Here is a 20297-nt window from a genome sequence, read left to right as displayed (position 1 = left end):
AAAACAGTCAGATGTCAGGCTCACAATAGAAAGAATTTAAGCGGCTCTAGTTCCCCCCGAGGCCTAAGGCACAGGCTGGGTCAGCCATAAACGTGCTGGCAACAGAGCAGAGGTGGGGTCTCAGGTGTTCCGAAGCTACATCGGCAGCCAATGAGTGGGATGCTGTCACGGGAGCCGTCACCCACCGGGCCACCCGGGACAAGCCTGTCAGCTCAGCCTGACAAATGGAGCCCGTGCTGGATGACATCCGCCCCCGTGTGCCCAAGGGTCCACAGAGAAAGGCCTTTGCAAGTTGCTAGCCCCTGCGGCAGGCCAGGATGGGGTGGCCTTTCACAATCCCAGGACCGTTATCAGTGCTAAGTGAATCCCAGCAAACCTCCAGCCAGGTGTGGCATCCCTCCTGAGAACGGGGATCAGAGGCTCTGGGGAGCCGCGGAAGGACCGCTGGAGCGTGTGACTGAGACGTAAGGGGCCTAGACCAATGCAGGGGCTCCCCCTTCTAACATCTTCTTCAGAGGAGCCCAGAAAATGCCAGCAATGCTAACGTGCTATTTCAAATAATGTCAGCGTGACTCTCTCACAGGATCTGGGCACCATTTCGAGGGGCTCTTCTCCTCCTCACCATCAGTCCTGTCTTTCCTCCATACACTTGCCACTCCTTTTAGGAAGTCCCAGATGGCAGGAAGGAATGGCCAGCTCCACTCCATGATGTCGCCAGCAGCCCTGTACCCAAAGCCTGCCCCACTCCCCCCACCCCCCCCCGAAGCCCTCAGACAGTCTCTCTAAAAGCGGTTTTGAGCTTGAACAGATAAGAGACAGTGTCTTCTCGAGCACATCTTTGGCTGGCACCCTCCCAGGCAGGGACTGGTTCTCCCGCCTCCACTTCTCTTGCCCGCTCTGAGCAACAGCACACAGCACCCAGGGAGGCCCCGGGCAGCTCAGGAAGTGCCTGCCAGGGTGGGCACCACCGCAGGTGGACCCATCACCACTCGCAGGGCCTCCCTGCGGCCATGTCTGCACCACCAGACACGGGGCCAAGACTGAGGGCAAGACGGACAGGATGGGGCACGAGATGCCTCTGAGCACAGCTGTGACAGGACCACGCCAGCAGCGGCCGTCATCGGAGCAGGCTACCCACCGGGAGCCGAGCCAAGCGCTCAACATATAAATCTTTATTTAATCTCGTGAAGCAGGAATTAGCATCCCCCTTTCAGAGAGTGAGAAACTCAGGTGCAAAGGAGTATAGAGTCAGGCCTGAAATCAAGTCTGTTTGACTCCCAAGTTCCTTAAACAGAAAACCCAAAGAGTCCTGTCCGGGCCCAAGCTGTCTGGGCTAAGCTGTGTGAGCTTGGGGCAGGTCTCGTTTCTTCACCCGAAAGACAGCGATGCTGACGGGAATCATTAGTGCCACCGAACAGGGCTGCCAGGGGTGGGAAACAAGTGTGCTGTGTAACATGTTGCAGCAAAGGATTGGGCACACAGGAAGCTTACTAGGTGTCGGTCACCATCGTTCCTGCTGCTGCTGCTGAGAATATCTTCCACGCCGTCTTCTTGGAAGGGAAGGGGAGGCCCAGGATAAGATGAGCCCCCCCCAGTGCCTGCCGGGTCCAACACTAAAGCAGATCTCTACCAGGGAAGGTCCTCAGGAGCCCTGAGTGGGAGGGAGATGGTCTCAACATACTTTTACTCCTTCCTCTGCCCTGAGAGCAAGGGGAAGGAGGGGACTCCAGACGGATCTTATGGGTCTCTGTGCCTGTGTGTGTCTGTGTGCATATGTATGTATATCTGTGTGTATGTGTCTGTATATCTCTGTGCATCTCTGTGTGTGTATATGTATATATATCTGTGTGTGTATATGTCTGTGTATATCTATATGTGTGCATGTGTCTGTGTGCATCCGTGTGTCTCTGTGTCTGTATCTCTGTGTATCTATGTGTGTGTGCATCTGCATGTGTACGTGTGTGCAGTGGACAGGAGGGACGTGGCAGAGCTGAGATGTCAGGCCTGGTAGCATGAGGCCATGCAGGTCCAGCAGGGCAGCCATGCCTCACACAGATGCCCCCAAGGAGCCAGAGCCTGGGCGGGGAGGGGACAGACACAGCCCAAGTCCTCCCGCTCTGGACAACATGAAGAGTAGCCTGGCTATGGGGGGTGAAGGCCCGTGCACATGGAGAAGGCCTCCAGAGCCACTCCCTGCAGGAGCACACCCAGGCTGGTGAGCAAGACCGTTAGCAGCTGCCCCAGTGACCAGAGCAGAGACACTCTGATCACAGAGTCCTAGACCTTCAGAGCCGGATGGTTCCCTGTACAGGTGGAGAGACTGAGGCCCAGGAGATCACACAGCCAGATGTCACCAGGCATGGGCCTCCTGAGAGCCCAGCTTCCCCTCAGGTAGCTCAGGGGTCTCAACCACATACCCAGAGACCCCCACCCAACGTGGTCAGGCAGGGATTAGCAAACTTGCGCCTGGGGAGAAGACAGTGTGGCTTATGGTCTCTGGTGCACGTGAGCCCGGGCCAAGAATGAATCGTATCATTATGGCAGGATTAGAAGAAAAATGCCATTAGAAAATCTGTGTGTGCACCACATTTAATAAGGTCAGTAGCAGCAAGCAGCAGGCAGGCCGGCAGCATGAGGCCACAGAGCCCCCACGTCCTCCTCCTACCCAAGCCAGAGCCTACGGGGCATGGGACAGGCCCTGGCCTGGCCCGGCCGCCATGAGCAAGTGTCTCCTTCTGCCAGGGCCTCCCCAGCCTGAGCACCACATGGCTACTCTTTCTACCTCTCCACTCCCCAAGGCCTACCTGCATGGGGTTGTTCCCAAATCATCCCCCACAGCAAGCACCCCACAAAATGAAAATTCATTCCCTGGGTCTCCATGGCCTCTGGAGTCTACTCTCTACTTGGAAAAGGAAGGAGTAATCGATTGTACTTTACAAAACTGTTAATGTGCTGTTAATCTGCTCCCCTCCCTGGTGACATAATGCACAGATGACAAATACGGATTAGAGGTCTAGAAAGCTCATGGAGAATGGACATATGGAGAAACTCCAGCTCTCGGGCAGCCGGGCGGCCACATTTGATAAGGGTACACGGAACTGAAGTCCTCCACTTCCAGGGCCCCCGGGTACCCACCTACCCGTGTCCTCAGGGCTGGCCCTGGACCCAGACCTTGCAGCTTTCAGACTGCCACGGCCTACGGTGAGCCCCGTCCTGAGTTCATGGAGGCCCTCAGTCCTTTCCCAGACCTCCGTCTCAACTGCCCATCCCCATCCACGTCCCAGGGGAGTCCACATGTGCTGAAGTATGCGCCCACCGCAGTCCTATGGGGGACCCAGCGGCACTGTTAGCTGTTTGGGTGGGAGTCCCTCCAGGCAGCCCCAGCACACGTGGGGAGACCTAGAAGGTAGCTCTGAACACACATGTACGTAGCATATAACTGCTCTCTCTCCTCCACCAGCCGACCATCCCCTGTTCTACTATTTCCTTCATCCTCCTGACTATGCTCACGACATGCCTGCTATGCACCAAGCATGGTCCTGGGCTTCTCGGGGGTGGGGTGAGGCAGCAGCGAACAAGACAGACAAGCCCTGCCTGGGGGTTTGAGGGAGGAAGACACTCACAGCTCCGTGGACCTGGACAGGATGGCAGACAGGGCGAGCAGGATGCATCCGTAGGGACCTGCTTCAAACTGGGAAGAGGAGAAAGGAATGAACACCCACCAAGTCTGCACCCTCTTCTCACCTCCTCAGGGGCCACACCTAGGGAGCCTGACCCTGACCCTGACCCTGAGCCAGCTGCCCCAGCCGGGTCCCAGAGGTCACCAGGTGGCTCCATGGCAGGCCCCCTAAACGATGGGGAGCACACCAGCCTGAGTGACAATGGGGGCAGACACAGTGGCCGCCAAGGTGCATACCAATGACGACCGAGTCCCAGAAGTTCACAATACAGCAGCCGGGGCAGCCTCCCTTACCATGCAAGTGTTTGTCACAGGCCTGTGCTTTACGGTAGTGTTAATACTGCCCTCTGTCACACAAGGAAATGGGTCAGATACCGAGCAATTGGCCCGAGCTCACACAGCTGCTACACAGCCCAGGGGGATTCCAGCAGGCTCTATTTGATTCTGAATCCCTTACTCCAAAGACCTGCACTGTGTTAAGAGAGGCAGGGAGCAGGTGTGGGGCAGAGTCAGGGTCAGGATGGCTGAGTGACCCAAGCCGTTCAAGTACAAGGACAGGTCCTGTCTTGCAAAAATTTTTGGTATTTTGTTCATCATGGTTTTGGGGTTTTTTTTGTGGATTAATTTTGATATTTAAAAAATATTATTGATACTGATTATTGAGGATTTTGGTACCTCCTTGAATTTTTTACCCAAAGGGAGCACCTAATTTATCTCCCCCCGGTCCCAATCCTGGGTTAGAGCCCACAGCCTAGAGCCTGGCTGCCTGGGTTAAATCCTGGTTGTGCCACTCCTAGCTCTGTGATCATGGGGACAGTTCTCAACTTCCTTGTCCCCAGTCTTCTCACCTGTGAAACAAGGATAATTATACCAGGACCTACTCTCATCAGGGTGTTGTGACGATTAAGTGAGATCATCCTTATAAAGCCCGTAGGACGGGGCCTGCCACCCGTGTGGGCTCTTAGTATGGTGCTGGCTCTGCACTGCCCACCTGTCCAGTAGCCTCCTGCGAAGGGCTACGTCACGCTGACGCCCTAGAGAAATGCCATCCCCCAGCTGCAACTGTGTGAAGACCTTATGTATCCCCCCTCTCGGGATGACACCACTTCTAGTGCGTTGTGGATGAAGACGCTGCCTTATGATGGTCAGTGTTCCTTATGTGTGGTCAGTTTCTTTTTGGACTTGAAACCAGACCCTCAAACACGTTTGTGTTGCTGAAACAATAAGAATGATATCTTCGATCCCCTTTCCATTGTTCCCTGGTTGCCAGGAAGCTCAGAGCCAAGTAGGGTATTCAGCTGCGGTAATTATTTCAGCTCAAGCTTCTGATAAAATTATCTTTTCTTTCCTTCAAAATACAGTCTTCATTTCCATACTGCAACTCAATTTGTCATCTAAAAAATTATTGTGGGGGGCACCTGGGTGGCTCAGTCAGTTAAGAAGCCGACCTTGGCTCAGGTCACGATCTCACAGTTCGTGGGTTCGAGCCCCCCATCAGGCTCTGTGCTGACAGCTCGGAGCCTGGAGCCTGCTTCAGATTCTGTGTCTCCCTCTCTCTCTGCCCCTCCCCTACTCGTGCTCTGTCTCTCTCTGTCTCTCAAAAATAAATAAATGTTAAAAAAAATTTTAATAAAAAATAAAAATAAATAAAAAATTGCTGTGTGAACTTTCGTGCCACGAGGAGGCTCCCTGATAAGGTTATGCTTGTGAACAAGGTGGACACAGATCTGCCTTTGCGGGAAGTAACTCAGGGAAGAAAGAACAAGAAGCAACTTGAAAAGGAGGGGGGAAATACAAGGTGCTCTGCAAACACACAGAAAGGGCCTTCAAGCAGACTAAGGATTTAGGGAAGGAAGGAATGCAAAGGAAAGCTTTCAGGAGGAAGTGATATCCAAACCCAAAGGACAAGAAACAAGCAGAAGAGAGGGAATGCTGTTCCAGGCAAGATGAACAGCGAATGCAAAGGCTCAAAGGCAAGAGAGGGCAGATTTACTATGGTTGGAGCATAGAAAAGCCCCAAGAACATCATCTTTTTATAATTAACTTTTTTTCTAGAAATTCATAAGTAACAAAATATTTTGGTGGGGGGGGGATATAGAAATGGAACAAATAAATCAACAACAATCTTATATCAACCTCATTGTAATTCTCTGATCTCAAACCAGTCACTTAACTTCTGCTCTCCTCAGTTTCTCCATTTGCAAAACGAGGATGATGAATCCCTACTTTGCGTATTTCCTTGGGCTCTGGTGCACATTCTAGGAGACCACGGCTGTGGACATGCTCTGATGACTGCAAAGGGTAATGCTGATGCCCTTGTACAGCAGGACACGGGCTCGGGAGGGCCGGCGCTCTGGTCACAGCTCTGCTACTGACCTGCATGTTGCCTCGGGGAGTGACAAAGCTCTCTGTCTCCGCTTCCCCAACCAACTGCTGCCATGGACCCACCCATGGTGTTGGGGGAGCATGGCACCCTCTCTGTCTGCTTCCCCCTCAGCCACACCTGCAGCTGCAGGGCTGCAATGAACCAGGGGACACAGAAGCCTGCTGTGCACCCCAAGTCTGCATAAACATGGAGAACGGTCAGTACTATGTGGGCCAGCATTTTCCACAGTCCTTGGAACAGCCTCAAGGGGAGCTTCCCATGAGCTCTGGATGTGCCCCTCTGTGCAGACTGGCTAGCAGGGAGAAAAGATGCCTGCCTGGGGCTTCTGGCCCCCACCAGAACATGACTGAATGGCACCAATATTCCATTTTGTTAAAAAATAAAAAAACATTAAAAAAAAATTTACTAAAATTATCTCATCAAATCCAAGCTGCCAAGACATGGGAGGCCACAGGGCAAGGTGCCTGCATTGAAAGGAGAGCTCTCTGGATGGGCAATTGGGCCCGAAACTGCCGTTAGGGTCCAGAAAAATGTATGGTGCCATTTGGGAAGAAGGGGCCATCCTCCAGCGCTGCTCTGGCCCTGGGGAGATCGAAGCCCACCAAAGAACCCCAAAAGGAGGCAGGGGCGGAGGCTCGCCCAGCTCGCAAGGGGCAGCCAGACATCTCACCCGAGGGTGAGCGTTAATGAAAACACAGCAAGGAGGCTATTTATTTTGGGCAGCGATGGTTCAGTGTTCGTTTCCAGGCCTGGCACGAGGAACCCCTCTTAGGCCCAGGCCATGAAAAATGAATTTGGTGAGGGTAGTGCTGAGGCAGCTCAACGGCTTCCAGAAAAAACATAATTACACTGTGGGGGAAGGCACCACCTTCCAGGGTGAGGAGGGCCAAATACTGACCACTGGTACACAGGGACCAAAGCCAAGTGAGGAGGGGGAGCCACTCTGGATCCAGAAGAATGACAGAAAGAAGGCAGCCCCTCCTCAGCACAGGCCCACCCTCTGAACCTCTTCCAAAGTCACTGTCTTGCTTGGGCTTCACAGAAACCCCAGGGTACAGACAGAGGGAGGAGAAAGGCCTCATTTCATAGACGAAGATGCAGAAAACCTTGGTGCTGAGGCATCACCCCAGGGCCATCAGTGGGCGGTGACAGGCCCCAGGAGCATCTGAGCTATTTCCCAAGGGCTCTCCTTTGCCCCCTCGAAGCCTCCAGGGCACCTCCCTCTCCTGGCACCGGTGGCTCCACGCTCCGCTTCACCTGATGGTGTGAACACAGGAGCCCGGGGGCCTGCCTCCCTGGTCAAATCACATGCACGGAGGCGATTAGGCTTTGCTCATCTTTTGGACGCACTGCTGTATCCTCACAACACTCTGAGTACATTTAAGAGTAGAATCCTTGGGGCGCCTGGGTGGCTCAGTCGGTTAAGCGGCCAACTAAGGCTCAGGTCATGATCTCGCGGTCTGTGAGTTTGAGTCCCGCGTCAGGCTCTGTGTTGACCGCTCAGAGCCTGGAGCCTGTTTCGGATTCTGTGTCTCCCTCTCTCTGACCCTCCCCCGTTCATGCTCTGTCTCTGTCTCAAAAATAAATAAACGTTAAAAAAAATTTTTTTTAATAAAAAATAAAAAAAAAGAGTAGAATCCTTTCTGCTTATTTAGATTGCCTGATGCTTAATTTAGAAGGCATTCTTGTCCATGCATTTAAGTTTCTTCTTTAAAAACCACCACTGGACAGTAACGAGCTGGAAGTTACCTGCTAACTGCTCCATCTTCCATTTTCTAGATGAGGCAACTAAGGCCCAGTGACTTTCCCAAGGGCCCCATGTGGCTGAGGAATAAGCTAGCAGGGGCCCTCAGGTCCCTGCTCCAGGATCCCTACAGCTGTGTGCACCAGCTGGGAAGTGCACTGCATCGGCAGACAGCCCCCTGGGTTATGTCCGTGAAGAACCAGAGAGAGCCAGAAACAGGGAGCAGGTGGCAGCCAGTCTAGGCCGGGACCCCTCCCATGCCAGAGCCCCTCTCTTGCACCTCCCAGAAAGGCCAGGAGGAACGGTCAGTGCAGAAAGACAGCGTCCTAAGCTGGGGACACGGGCCAGGCTCCTCGGACTGAATCATCTCTGGGCAACAGCTCTCGGGCAGAAAGTTTCTGAAGAGTCAGCACCTTGGTGACTGCACACCTGCCTCGCAGTGGTCTCAGGACAGGCCCCATTTTCCTACCCAAGCAGCGTCTGTGACCACTCTTCCCTGGCTCCGCCCAGACACACAGCGCCTTCAGGGAACAGGAGATAGTAAGACAGCAGAATGTCCAGTCCCACCACCCGGGCTCGCCAGCAAATCTCTAGGCAAAGTCGCCTTCTTGGGAGCCTAAAAGAGCTCATCCTACAGCCCAGAAGGCTGAAAGAAAGGCGAAGAGGCATGGACCATTTGCTTGCACACCAGGAGAGAAGGGCTCAGCGCTGTTTCTTTCCTTCCACCCTGACACACAGACGTCAGAAGATGAGACCTTGCAGTTGGGGAATCTCAGAGGTCATCTTTTGGCCTTGGCTCATGCTGCACCCTGCCTCTGTAATGCTTCCCCCTCATTTCTACGCGTCTACAACTTACCAGTCTCAAGGTTACCTTAAATAATCGTGATAGTGGTGACCATTATATCAACAACGAAAGCTAAAATCACTGACCACACTGAGCCAGGCACGCTAGTTCTGAGCACCGTTTTTATCAGCCCCATTTTACAGATGAGGAAACTGAGGCACAGGGAGGCTAAATAAGTTGCCCAAGGCTACAGAGCTACTAAGCAAGGGGTATTACCTGGATTGGAACCCAGGCAGAAGGCTCCAGTAATCATGTCCTTTACCAGGGAGGCTTGGGCTCCTTCCTCCACAAAACCAGTGAGGCTACAGCCCTGAATTCCCACAGTACTTTGTGCTGCTCAGGCCCTGGATGTGTTCCACCCCATCTCACAGCAAGGGGTGGGGGCACAGATCTCCACCAGCAGACAGGGTGCTGGAGGCCCCACCCAGCCGGGATATATTGAGCAGGGTCTCCATAAAGAAAGCAGACAGCTCTACCATCCCCCCAAATAAACCACTGTTCATACCTGATGGATGCTTTGTTGAAGAAAAGTCACCAGCTCCTCATAGCAGGTCAAACTGTGCAGTGTGAGCTGAGGAGACACAGACCCCCAGGGTGAGCCGCCCAAGCCCCCACCGATGGTTCCACGTCCTGGATTATCTCCCACCACCCCGGCTTCAGCGGCTACAAAACCCACTAGGAAATGTCCCTGTAGTCAGACGGGTGACCTTGAGAGCTGGGGCGGGGAGGCACACAGGCCCAGACCCGTGTGCAACTTAAAAGGCTGACAGGGCCCAGCTGGGGTCTCGGGGGTGAATTCCGCCCTGCCAGCCACACCAGGCCTACAGAGCCCTGGAATGGAGGTGTTGCGGAGCCAAAGCAAAGGAGCCCACATTGTGCCTGCCCCCCACTGACAAGCGGGATCTGAGAAGCACCTGGGGGTGCAGGGGAGCCGGGGCGAGAGACCCACCCAGCTCTAAGCCCAGCAGGCAGTGTCCTGAGTTTGGCAGGAAGCTGAGGGTATGAGTCTCCTTTGCTTTCTCAGGCAGGATAGGAAAAAGCCATTTGTAGAGAAAACACCCACCAGGTGAGGCCCCCAGTTAGGATCCCGGGGCCACATGTGCCCAGACTCAGGTCAAATGAAGCAAACTAGGTAAAACAAAAAGTCCTCAGTGCAGAGGAGGTCCACTCGTGGAAAACGTCACTTTGTATTCTCACGTCTCTCATTTCTTTCCCTTACTAGGTCACACCAGGTCTGGCTTTATGGCCGGTGCTCTGTCCCGCACAAGCTCTTCCCCACCCTCGAACCCTCCTCCCTCTCCATACCACCCCACTGCCCTCTCGCAACAACCCCAGAGAGGATGCTGAAGAGACACAGAGGGACAGAGAGGGCTGCGGTCCGGCCAGAAGGCGTTACGTATGGCCTGCTCTTCTCTGTGACAGGGCGCCTGTTGGCCTCTTGGCCATAAAGCCAGTCCTGGCGAGAGCCCACCCCCGAGCCCCTACCTCTGCCCCCACCCCAATCCCAAGTGGAGGATCTGCTAGCCTGGGCTGCAGGGAGGGCTGGCCCATCCCCAGCTGAGGGAGGATTTACTTATATGAAAGGAGACCGTCCCCACACAAAGCCAAAGGTTGCGTGATAATTTTCCAGAAAGCCGTACTGTTTCTAAGACTCCATCTGCTTTGTATTTCCCTGTTGGACTGAAATGCTGTGTTCCTGAAGCCCTAAAAAGGAAAGGGAGATGCATGAGTCCTCTGCATGGGGAGAAGACATGCCCTTGAGCCAGGGTGAAACCACATGTGCCATTAAATGAGGACAAATAAAAAGGTGGCTCCAGAGGAAAGAACGGGACCAAGGGTTTCTCGTTTCTCCCCCACTTTGTACTCACCCACTAGGCTGGGTCCAAAGAACTCCACTAGTGGGGGTGGGAAAAGGAATGGAAAAAAGACGGCAGGAGGAGAGCTTAGGGTAACCAAACCCAAGTCCTGGCAGGAGGAAGCCTGCCTCTCACCCACAACTGACAAATAGATTTCCAGACTGAGGAATGCTGACTTGTCCTTCATTTTCAGGGCTGGGAGGAATTTCAGCCTCTGGCCTGAGGCTTCCCACCCTAACCCCACGTCCATTTACACAACGCCCTGCGTGTGCAGCCCAGGAAGGCGTGCACTAAAAGTGGGGTTTGGGGCCCACTGGGTCATTAGCCTGCTGCCTGGGCTGGGACCAGCCACTGCCCCTCTCTGGGCTCCTGTTTTCTAATCCATAAAACAGGGAGAAATTGAATTTTTGTCCCATCTGCTTTCAGCACTGCCATGCAGATCCTAAGGGCCAGGGCTAATCCGTTAACTGGGACACGAGTACCAAGGACAAGCACTCGACAGGAACAACAATAATACCCAACACTGAGATGGTACTTAGTATGTGCCAGACATTGTCCTAAGTACTTCACATTTATTATGCACTATGTATTCATGTGGGTAAATGATTAAACTGGTAATATAGTCACTTATTACATACAACTTATTTAATTCTCACAGTCACTCTACCAAATAATCATTACTATTATCCCCATTTGCCAGATGAGTAAACAGATGAAGTGCAGAGAGGTTGAGTCAATTGTCCAAAGCCACACAGCCAATAAGCAACAGGAGTTAGCTTCTGGAGCCCCTTCTCTTTAATTTTTTTTCAATTTTTTTTTTTTTTTGAGAGAGAGAGAGAGAGAGAGCGAGCATGAGAGGGAGAGGGGTAGAAAGAGAGAGGGAGACACAGAATCTGAAGCAGGCTCCAAGCTCCAAGCTATCAGCAGGGCTTGAACTCATGAACCACAAGATCTAGACTTGAGCCAAAGCCCACCACTTAACCAACTGACCCACCCAGGTGCCCGGGAGTCCTCTCTCTTTAGCAGTGTGCTCTACGGACAATTCTACCCCACCAGAGTGTAATCTTTGGCCCCCAAAGGCATCCTTTTTACTAAAGCTTAGCCACAGGCCTGGGATGGAGTGATGCTCCCGCTGTGAAGGGCCAGACTGAAGAGCAGCCCATGTGGACTACATGGATGGCGTCCTCCACCTGCGGGAGGATGGAGGCAGTGGGGGTAAGTCTCTTCCTCAGTGGAACAGGGGTCCAGGTGACAAAGTGGACAGGAGCATGCTTTGGGACTAGGAGAGCGGTATGAATCAGAGGGTGACTGGTTACCGAGAGGCTGTTTGCCAAGGACACGGGGTCAGAAATACAGAGGGGAGCAGGCTGCCTAGGCCAGAGGGTTGTGTCCCCCAAAGCTCCCCAGGGAGGAAGGCGAGATAGATGCGACCCCCGGCAGAGAGGAGAATGGAGCTGCATGGAGACCCCTCCAGACCTCTCCCAAGTGTGGGGCTGCCTCTCTGGGCTCACACTGGCATGGGGCACATGACAGGCACCCAGGAGGACGCACAGACAGCCTGTTGGAAAGACAATTTCCCCAAGGACAGGAAAGCACACAGCCAGCTTGCCTGCAGCCGTGCCCCATGTGAGTGGTAGTGACAAGGCCCTGAGAAGCACTTACAGTGTGACCACGGCTCTCTGATGGCCCCCAGCCCGCCACACAATGTCCGCGATGGCCAGGGCGAGGCAGTGGGTCCTGTGAGCATTGGAAGGCTGCAGCGGCCTGAGGAGGAAAAAGAGAACGTGTTTATGCCGGTAGGGACACAAGCCAGGGACCACGTAGCCCTGTAGCAGATAGCCTATTCCTTCCTCTGCCACACAGAGGGCCCCAGAGCTCAGGGACTCCCAGCAGGGCCTCCTCAGATGAGGGCCAAGGGAAGAGCCCTGGGGGACGGGCCCCGGGTGGGGCTGGAGGAGGAGCAGGCTGAGGAAACAGCCCAGGGAGCAAAGGGGACCCTGGAGGCTTGGCAGGGCCCGAGGTATGTGTAAGCCAGTGTGGTGCGTTCTGACAGAGCCCAGGAGGCTGAGCTGAAGGCATTCTGGAACTACCGCCACTCCGAGGAAAGGTAGCCATCCCTGGCAAAGGTCTGGTACTGCCCTGACCCAGCCTTGACCAGTCCCAATATCCAGTCCTGTGGAGACAATGGTTTGTGCAAGCAGGTGCCCTTCACTCCCACGAGCCACAGGAAAGGAGGTCATGGGTACAGAGGGAAGAGCAGCCTGCCTTGCTGGTTAGCTCTAGGGCGTGGGATGTGGGAGAGGAAGGATTCAGGGTAATCTCTGGGGCTTTCGTGAGTGCACAGTGGTGCTGTTCACTGAAATGAGGAATACAGGCAGAGAGGAGAACTGGGGGAGCAGCTGGAGGTGCCCATGGGACCCCCAGGTGAAGCTATCTGACCCATCTAAAGCCCAGGACAGCAGCTGGCACTGAGTATAAGTTTATGAACCACCAGCATGTAAGGAGTCCTCAGCACTTTGAGTGGCTAAGATTCCCCAAAGAGATGATGGGGAAGGGCAGAGGTGGTGGCCAAGGATGAAACGCCCCAGAACTCTGGCGTACCAGGGAGGCAGAGGAAGGCAGGAAGTGGCAAGGCAGTAGGGGCTCGGCTGGGAGACAGTGCTGTTACATAGTTTTAGAAGCAAATGGGCTTTGAGCAGAACAGGCAGCCAGCAATGTCAAAAATGGCAGAGAGATGTCTTATGATAAAAGGGTAACAGAGAAACCCTGTTGTGTGACACGAGCAAGAGGGAAGAACAGGCAACAGCCTGATACAGACACTTCCTTCAGTTTCACCTTCCCAGGGCTCCTGAGAGCTGTACTTCTTGCCCACCCCTGGAGTCCATGGATTTCTTCTAAACTCTTAGAAAAATTACATTCTTACAAAAGCAGCCTGTTAGGCTCTTCCTAACAAAGGTGCCTTGATGAAGGCCCTGCTGGGGCTCAAAGGAAGACACAGAGCGGAGTGGGGGTAGTTTTCTATGTTTTCAGTAGCCAACTAACATCTGAGCTCCGTGCTGAGCTGCGGAGGTGGGGGGAGGAAGAAGAAACTGGAGAAATGGGAACGAGGAGACCCGGACACAGGTCACCATGGTGGGCAGCACGTGGTCACTCCCCAGTGCCTGAGACACAGAACCAGTTGTCTGCATCCAGGCTGTCAAACGACTAAAATGGGAGGTGACGTGACATAGCCCTCCCTCAGTTTCCCCTTCCATAAACTGGAGATGACAAGAGGACCTCGTTCATAGCATTGGGAACTTTAAGCAAGATGATGTGTGTAAGGTCCATAGCCCAGCACCTGGCACGTGGTCAATATTCAATAACCAATACCTATTACTGCTGTCTTTATGGAAACATCAAGTCCCCACTTTGGCCATGGTGACACGAAGGTGAACTCCTGACATCTGGTGTGAAAGTAACAAGCCACCCTCAACCCACTTGAAAAATGAAATGGCAGACTGCCTGGTACTTCTGCAGCCTCTGGAGACCCGCCAAGCTCCTCGAGGAAATGGTTACCATGCCATCATCAAGCCAGGCAGCCCGAGCTGTGCAGGGAGCACTGGCCCGGGTCACCATCAGCTATGAAAACAAAGGTGAGGAAATGTTGTTCTGGGTTTCCGGAGAGGTGATGCCAAGGACTAAGGGGGGGCCAGGAAGGCAGGGCTTGTCAGACAAAGGAGAAAGGATTGGACATTTATCTCTTTGGATTCAGAATCTATGAAAGTGGGCTTCGTCATCCCCATGGATCCTGTTTCCTGCCCTGCCCCCACCCGGGTGACCGTCATGCCCTGTCAATCACACCTCCCGAGTACCCTTGCCAATCCCCTTCCTGCCCCCGTCCGGGACCGGGATGCCCTGCTCCCCAGCGGGGTTGTTACAGCTAGTGCCCGACCAGCATTCCACCCCATCTCACCCTTGTGGGCTCTTCCCACATCACAGGTGCGACGAGGGTACTCCCCGGTTAGAACCCTTGCCATGGGTACGAGTTGTGCAAAATCGTCTCTGCACTGTAGACTCTGCCTAGAACATCTATGCTGGAAAACCTGCAGACAGGGAACTAAGAGGTCACCTTTCAACATTCACTGTGTTCTACACGAACTTGCTGAAGCAAGTCATGTGCTTGACTGAAAGCTTCTCAGTGTAGCCACAAATGAGATTCAACAGTCGACACATATTGAGTGCTTATCACATGCCAAGCGCGGTTAGAAACACTTCACGTGTATTATTCCATTAGTCATTAAAGCCGCCCTGTAACGGCAGTAGCATCCTTGCCCCTTTCAAATGTGAAAACTGAGGCACAGCGACTAAATGATTCATCCAAGTGAACCACACAGTCCGTAAAGTTGGAAAAATCAAAACAGCATTGAGGGAGGAAGGAGAACTTGGGGAAGTGGAACCAACTGTCTGGACCTCTTGCCTTAGGAATCAGCATCCCTCTGCCTTCGAGCTCAGCTCTTCAGCACCGGACAACACTGGCTCTTCGGTCTGGCCCGTGTCTTCCTGATCTCTCTCGCAGACTGATTACAAGCCCCTCGGAACCTCTGCATCTCTACACAAAAATCCTCATTCTTTTCACTGGCTTCCTTCTGGAAACGCTTCTAGTCTCTGCATCCTTCCCTGAGTCTTCTCTAGCTTGCTCTCTTGAGATACATCTTTCTAGAGAACGAAGTGGAAGAGTGCAGTGGTCGGGCCCAGGTGTGGTTCCAGGTTTGGTTCACAGGCCTCGGGGAAGCCCCTCGCCCTCGCTGACCTTCGCCTTCCCGCATAGAGGCAGACCCCGAGCCAGATGCCCCCAAGCATCATCCCAGCATTGCCATCTCTGCCATTTAACCAGCCACAGGGTAGACGGGGCTGTCCGTGCCAAGGACGAGAGGAAGGAGGCGCTGTGGTGAGTTGCCCCGACTCCAGCTTCACCCGGTTAACTCCCGGCTTTCACCTGCAAAACCTCAATGACAGGGGTGGCCCTGTGTTGTCTTCATCAGTCAGACACACGTTCATCAAACTCCTACCATGAATGTAGCATCCAGCCAGGCTCCTCAAGCAAGAACAGTTTCTTTAAGCACCTACTTCCTCACAGAAGTACAGACTGAAGATACGGGTCGATGGATGGTGGAGGGCGTAGCAGAGTAATACATCCTACATAGTTGCTTAAACTACTTAAGTCCTTCAGATTAAAGAGATGTTTTGATCCTAATTATCTCGAGATAGCCTACAGCATCTACAGACAATCCAGAGGAAGGCCTGGGAACGACTGCAGGCTTTCTGCTCCCTCTCAGGGTCAAAAGCTGCTGCAGGGGAGGGGAAGAAGGCTGGTCTGGGGACCAGCTGACCTGGGGTCCAGGCCTGGCTCTCCCCCTAGTGTCCAGCCAGACAGGCCCTGGGCAAGTGCCCCTCCTTCTCTGGGCCTTGAATTTCACAATTCCAAAGGGGAGGAGGTGTGGGGCCGTCAATCTTGTCTGTGGCTCTCTCTAGGCCTGCAGGGGAGTGGGGCTCATGGTCTTCCCACAGCCAGCCACAGGCACAGCCCTCCTCAAGTGGAAAAACACGGAGTCCTGTCACCGGGCGCTGTCCTTCCCGATTGAGGAGAGGCCAGCTGCCGGCCTGATGGAATAGGTCCTAATGAAGCCAGACAGTCCTGCAGAAAAAAACACCATCCCTGCCAAGAGGCCTTTATTTCAGCATGACTTCCCTGGAGGGCGCAGTCACATCCTCCACGCTGCTTTCACAGAACCATTACCCCCATCAGCTGTGAGTGTGGGCGGAGGGTGCGAGGAGGGCCCCGAGTGGGGCAGCTGCAGACACCGCCTCGCCTTGCTGTGGCGAGCCAGGCCACCGTGCTGCTCCTGAAGAGAACAGAGCAGGTCGCCTGCATTGTTTTTGTTTTTTTTCAGTTGGGTCATTTCTGAAATCCTGGAATTTCAGAGTCAAAAGGAAGTATTGAAGCCTCAAACCCAACTCAGCACACACGGCCCATGCAGCAACACCAGTGACCCAACCCATCCATATTAAAATTGTATGAATTGGGGCGCCTGGGTGGCTCAGTCGGTTGGGCGTCCGACTTCAGCTCAGGTCATGATCTCTCAGTCTGTGAGTTCGAGCCCCGCGTCGGGCTCTGTGCTGACAGCTCAGAGCCTGGAGCCTGTTTCAGATTCTGTGTCTCCCTCTCTCTGACCCTCCCCCGTTCACGCTCTGTCTCTCTCTGTCTCAAAAATAAATAAACGTTAAAAAAAAATAAAATTGTATGAATAAATCAATGAGACTGGAGGAGCCGGGGACTAAGGTTGCTGCAGGGACTTCACCCGTTGCTCACGTGAGGCAGTGAGTCCCGTAGGTGTTTCTGTATTACTCTTTGTACTCTTCTGTACTGAGTTTTTCCAAATTAGGGGAAAAGGGGAGGGTCTTCCCAGAAGCCCTTTGTAAAACACAGAGCTGCACCTTGGTCACTGAGAATCTGTCTGGGAGTCCAGCATTCAAGTGTTTCAAACTCATGACATCAGCCTCCTGGTGCCAGTCACTCCTGACCTCTCTGGCTCTCCCACTGCTCAGCGTCTCTTCTGGGGCACAGCAGCATGGGATGGCAGACAGGGCTCAGCCACAGATACCAGGGGTGACCCTGGGCCAGCATCTTCCCTCTCTGAGCCTCAGTTTCCCCATATGGTCCCACCTTCTTGCACAGCCTTTGATGATTTACAAAGGACTTCATTTGTGTTTCCTTGTTGAGTCAAAGTTAGGCAAGACAGAGATTCACCAATGAGAAGGTGAGGCCCTGCAGTCCACGTCTCTGGACCCAGCCTAGCATGCCCCACCCTGGAAGGGGCTAAGGAGCACAGAGCCAGGCACCCCTTCCAGCCTCAGCATGGGCACCTACAGGATGCACCGAGACCCAGGCAGCAAGGACAACTCTGGGTGGCCTCTGACCTGCAGGGCCTCACCATCACAAAGCAGCAACCCCAACTCTGCTCTCACTTCTCTCCTCTGCTGCCGGCCCTGGGCACCAGCCCCTTGCTCCTCCGGCCTTTGCTTGACCCAAGTCCTAGCTTGAACCAGAAGAACTCTCCCCTTCCACCCCCAATCACCTTCCAGGCCCTGAGGCAGTCTCTCACCTCAAAACCCCATAGCAGGGGAAGGGGGAGAAGAAAGCACAGGACTGTGTGTGTGTGTGTGTGTGCGTGTGTGTGTGTGTAGACATCTGGTGCCCCTCGCCAATAGCCCGACACCACTGGACCTCCCCCATCTTGTCCCCCTCTGAACTACTTCTGCCTGAGCCCCTGAAAGAGCTCTGATAGATGGACACAGAAAGCCAGCCCACTGCACTCCGCCTGTGTGGAGATCAGCCCTAGTTGCAGTGCCCGGGGAAGCAGGGATTGGGAGTGGGGAGGGGAGGGACTTACCAGGAGCACCCTTAGCTGGGAGGCTCCAAAGAAAACTGAGGTCACTCTTCTGCAGCATGAATCCTTCCATGCTTCTTGGAGGAGGGGGCCCTGGCCAGCAGGCCGAGCTCTGTGGATACTCAACACAGGCCTCTTCTGGTCCATCCAGGCAGACAGAGTGGGGCTCCTTCCCACCTGGAACCCCCCCACAGACACACCCCAGCCACTCCTCCTTTCCCCTTCTCCCTCTGCCTACCCACCGCTGCCCCCAGGACCCAGCTCAGCCCCACCAGCCTGGCTGCCAAGGGCCTTCAATCTAGGCTGGCCCCAACTCCTCTTGCAGGGTCCCAGCCAACAGGGAGCCCATGGAAGCCAAGGCTGCACTCCCTCCCCTGCCTCCCAGCAAGGCCTTGGTGGAACTCTCCACCTAGTCGGTGCTTAAACAGAGGTCTGTCAGTATAAACTTGGGCCTGAGTCCACGTTTGGCTGGTGTCTGACTGGCAGATGGCGGGACATGGAAGAGAACCTCGCTTATACAGCTGGCCTGGTTTTCTTTCCACCCAGAGCCCAACTTGCACCCACAACCAGGTTGGCTTTTTGCTTTCCAAGCCCTGGCTGCACTCCCTGGTGTGGAGAGCAAAGTGTTCCCTGGAGAATGCACCTGTGGATCCAGAGGCTCGCATACTCCCTTAGTGGTGGGTGGGGTAGGTGACAAGGAACGAAGCCTGCCTTGTGCCCTGGGCAGGAACAGCCCTGCCTGGAACCAACTTAAACACCCCATCCTGATCACTGGGAAGCAATCCCCAATGTCCCCCAAGTACAAAGTCCAAGTTCAAAAGCAGCTCTGAATGAGAAGGGGGCCAAAATGAGTTATGAGACATCTCCCATGAGGGCCAAGGCCAACACTGGGCCCAAGCGAATGGTTAAGCCTCCAAGGCCCCTCTGGCAGCATGTCCCTGACCACCATCCCCAGTCTCACCCTGCCCCTCCGAACTCTGCCCCGGCCACCCCAGGCAACTCTTGGCTCCTGGCCCTGCTCTCCCTGCCCTCAGGCCTCTGCACATGTTGTTCTCCTTACCGGAACACCATTCCCCTCCCCTCCCTGTTAGTCTGGATAACTCATGCATTTGTCCATGTGTTCATTCAACAAAAATTCTGAGGGCCTCTTCTGTGGACTAGGCCCTGGGCTGGATGCCAGAGACAGGCTGTGAACCAGGCAGCCCAGGAAGGCCCCTGTTCTCATGGGGTTTGTGTTCCCAGGGGCTGGGGGATGGGGGGGAGCAGACAATGGACAGGTAATGATGTCCATGAACAAGGGTGCCATTTGGTGGGGAGGCCTTGGAGCAGGCCTGGGTTTATCTCAACCAGGGAGATCTGGGAAGGCCTCCCTGAAGTCATGGCCTCTGTGTGGTGAGGAGCCCAGAACCAAGTACGAGGGGTTTGCTGGGAAGGGGGAAACTGAGGGAGAATAAGCATGTGCGAGGATATGTGTCAAGCCAACTGGGAGTCCTGATTACCTCCAGACCTTGGTGAGACTCAAATGTCACTCCTCCAACAAACCTGCCCCACCCTCTTCATGTCTGGGTGAACCCCAAGCTTCCTGCACATCCCCTGTAGGCCTCCTATCTGCCTGGCTCTCATGGTCAGTCAAAGGTGCCATGAAGGCAAGGCCACAGCTGTCCTGTTGAGCCGTGTATTCCCTCCAAGCACCTGCCAAGTCCTCCCTGCATGCTTCTTCTGAATGCAAGGAGGGAAGGTAGGTAGGCAGGTGGGGACATGTACACTCAGGGACAGTCCCCGCACCCTTTGAGGGCAGCTCCCTCATTTAGCAAATTCCACTTAGTCGGGAACATTCCAGAACATCAAGCACTGTGCTGCCTCTCTGGGAGAGTCAGCAGCAGGGTCTCTGTCCACACTGTGGGCAGCACTTTGCTGGCTGGCCTTCCAGAGCACACAATGGGGAATGGCCGTGCACAGACAGGAGCAGCTATGTGTGGACTGGTCGGGGTATGGAGAATAAGGTGAGATCCAGCTGTGGAAATGTTATATCACTCTGCTTCTGGTTACAGTTCTGCTATGCTGAGAATTAACATCTTTTAGCTTAAGATAAAACACCTTGATGATTACTTGGTAATCAGACAAATTATATTACTGGACACATTCTAAAATGCCAAGCATGCAAAGCTGCCTTCCCTTGGACCCCGTCTAAGGCAAAATCCTCTAAGCTGGTAAAAGATGTTTCATTTGTCCCGAAATTGGCAGGATGTCTGGGGGGCCAGCGTATCTCCCAGGAAGCTGAACATGGGTGAATGGGGAATGAGTTGCTGTCTTTATAACACCTAAGCTTTAAAAAAAAAAGAAAAAGAAAAGACACTGAAA

General features: G+C 53.9%; 1 protein-coding gene and 1 long non-coding RNA gene across 2 annotated transcripts in view; one reads left to right on the top strand and one right to left on the bottom strand.

Moving 5' to 3' along the window:
* Positions 1-16790, top strand: part of LOC125930033 (uncharacterized) — a 192500-nt gene extending 175710 nt beyond the window's left edge. The window contains exon 2 of the long non-coding RNA XR_007460042.1: positions 16613-16790. This is a non-coding gene — a long non-coding RNA (uncharacterized LOC125930033). The remainder of the gene's footprint in view (positions 1-16612) is intronic.
* The window catches only part of MINDY4 (MINDY lysine 48 deubiquitinase 4), a 100020-nt gene that overhangs the window by 19519 nt on the left and 60204 nt on the right, over positions 1-20297 (bottom strand). The window contains exons 10-13 of the mRNA XM_049641655.1: positions 12172-12273; positions 10294-10357; positions 9159-9224; positions 3624-3691 (exon numbers count right to left, since the gene is read on the bottom strand). Coding sequence (XP_049497612.1) covers positions 3624-3691; positions 9159-9224; positions 10294-10357; positions 12172-12273 — 300 coding nt within the window. The remainder of the gene's footprint in view (positions 1-3623; positions 3692-9158; positions 9225-10293; positions 10358-12171; positions 12274-20297) is intronic.

The sequence above is a fragment of the Panthera uncia genome, chromosome A2, assembly GCF_023721935.1.
Source record: "Panthera uncia isolate 11264 chromosome A2, Puncia_PCG_1.0, whole genome shotgun sequence".
Taxonomy (NCBI): Eukaryota; Metazoa; Chordata; class Mammalia; order Carnivora; family Felidae; genus Panthera; species Panthera uncia.
Note: the sequence above shows the minus strand (reverse complement) of the source record. Positions and strands in the feature narration are given on the sequence as shown.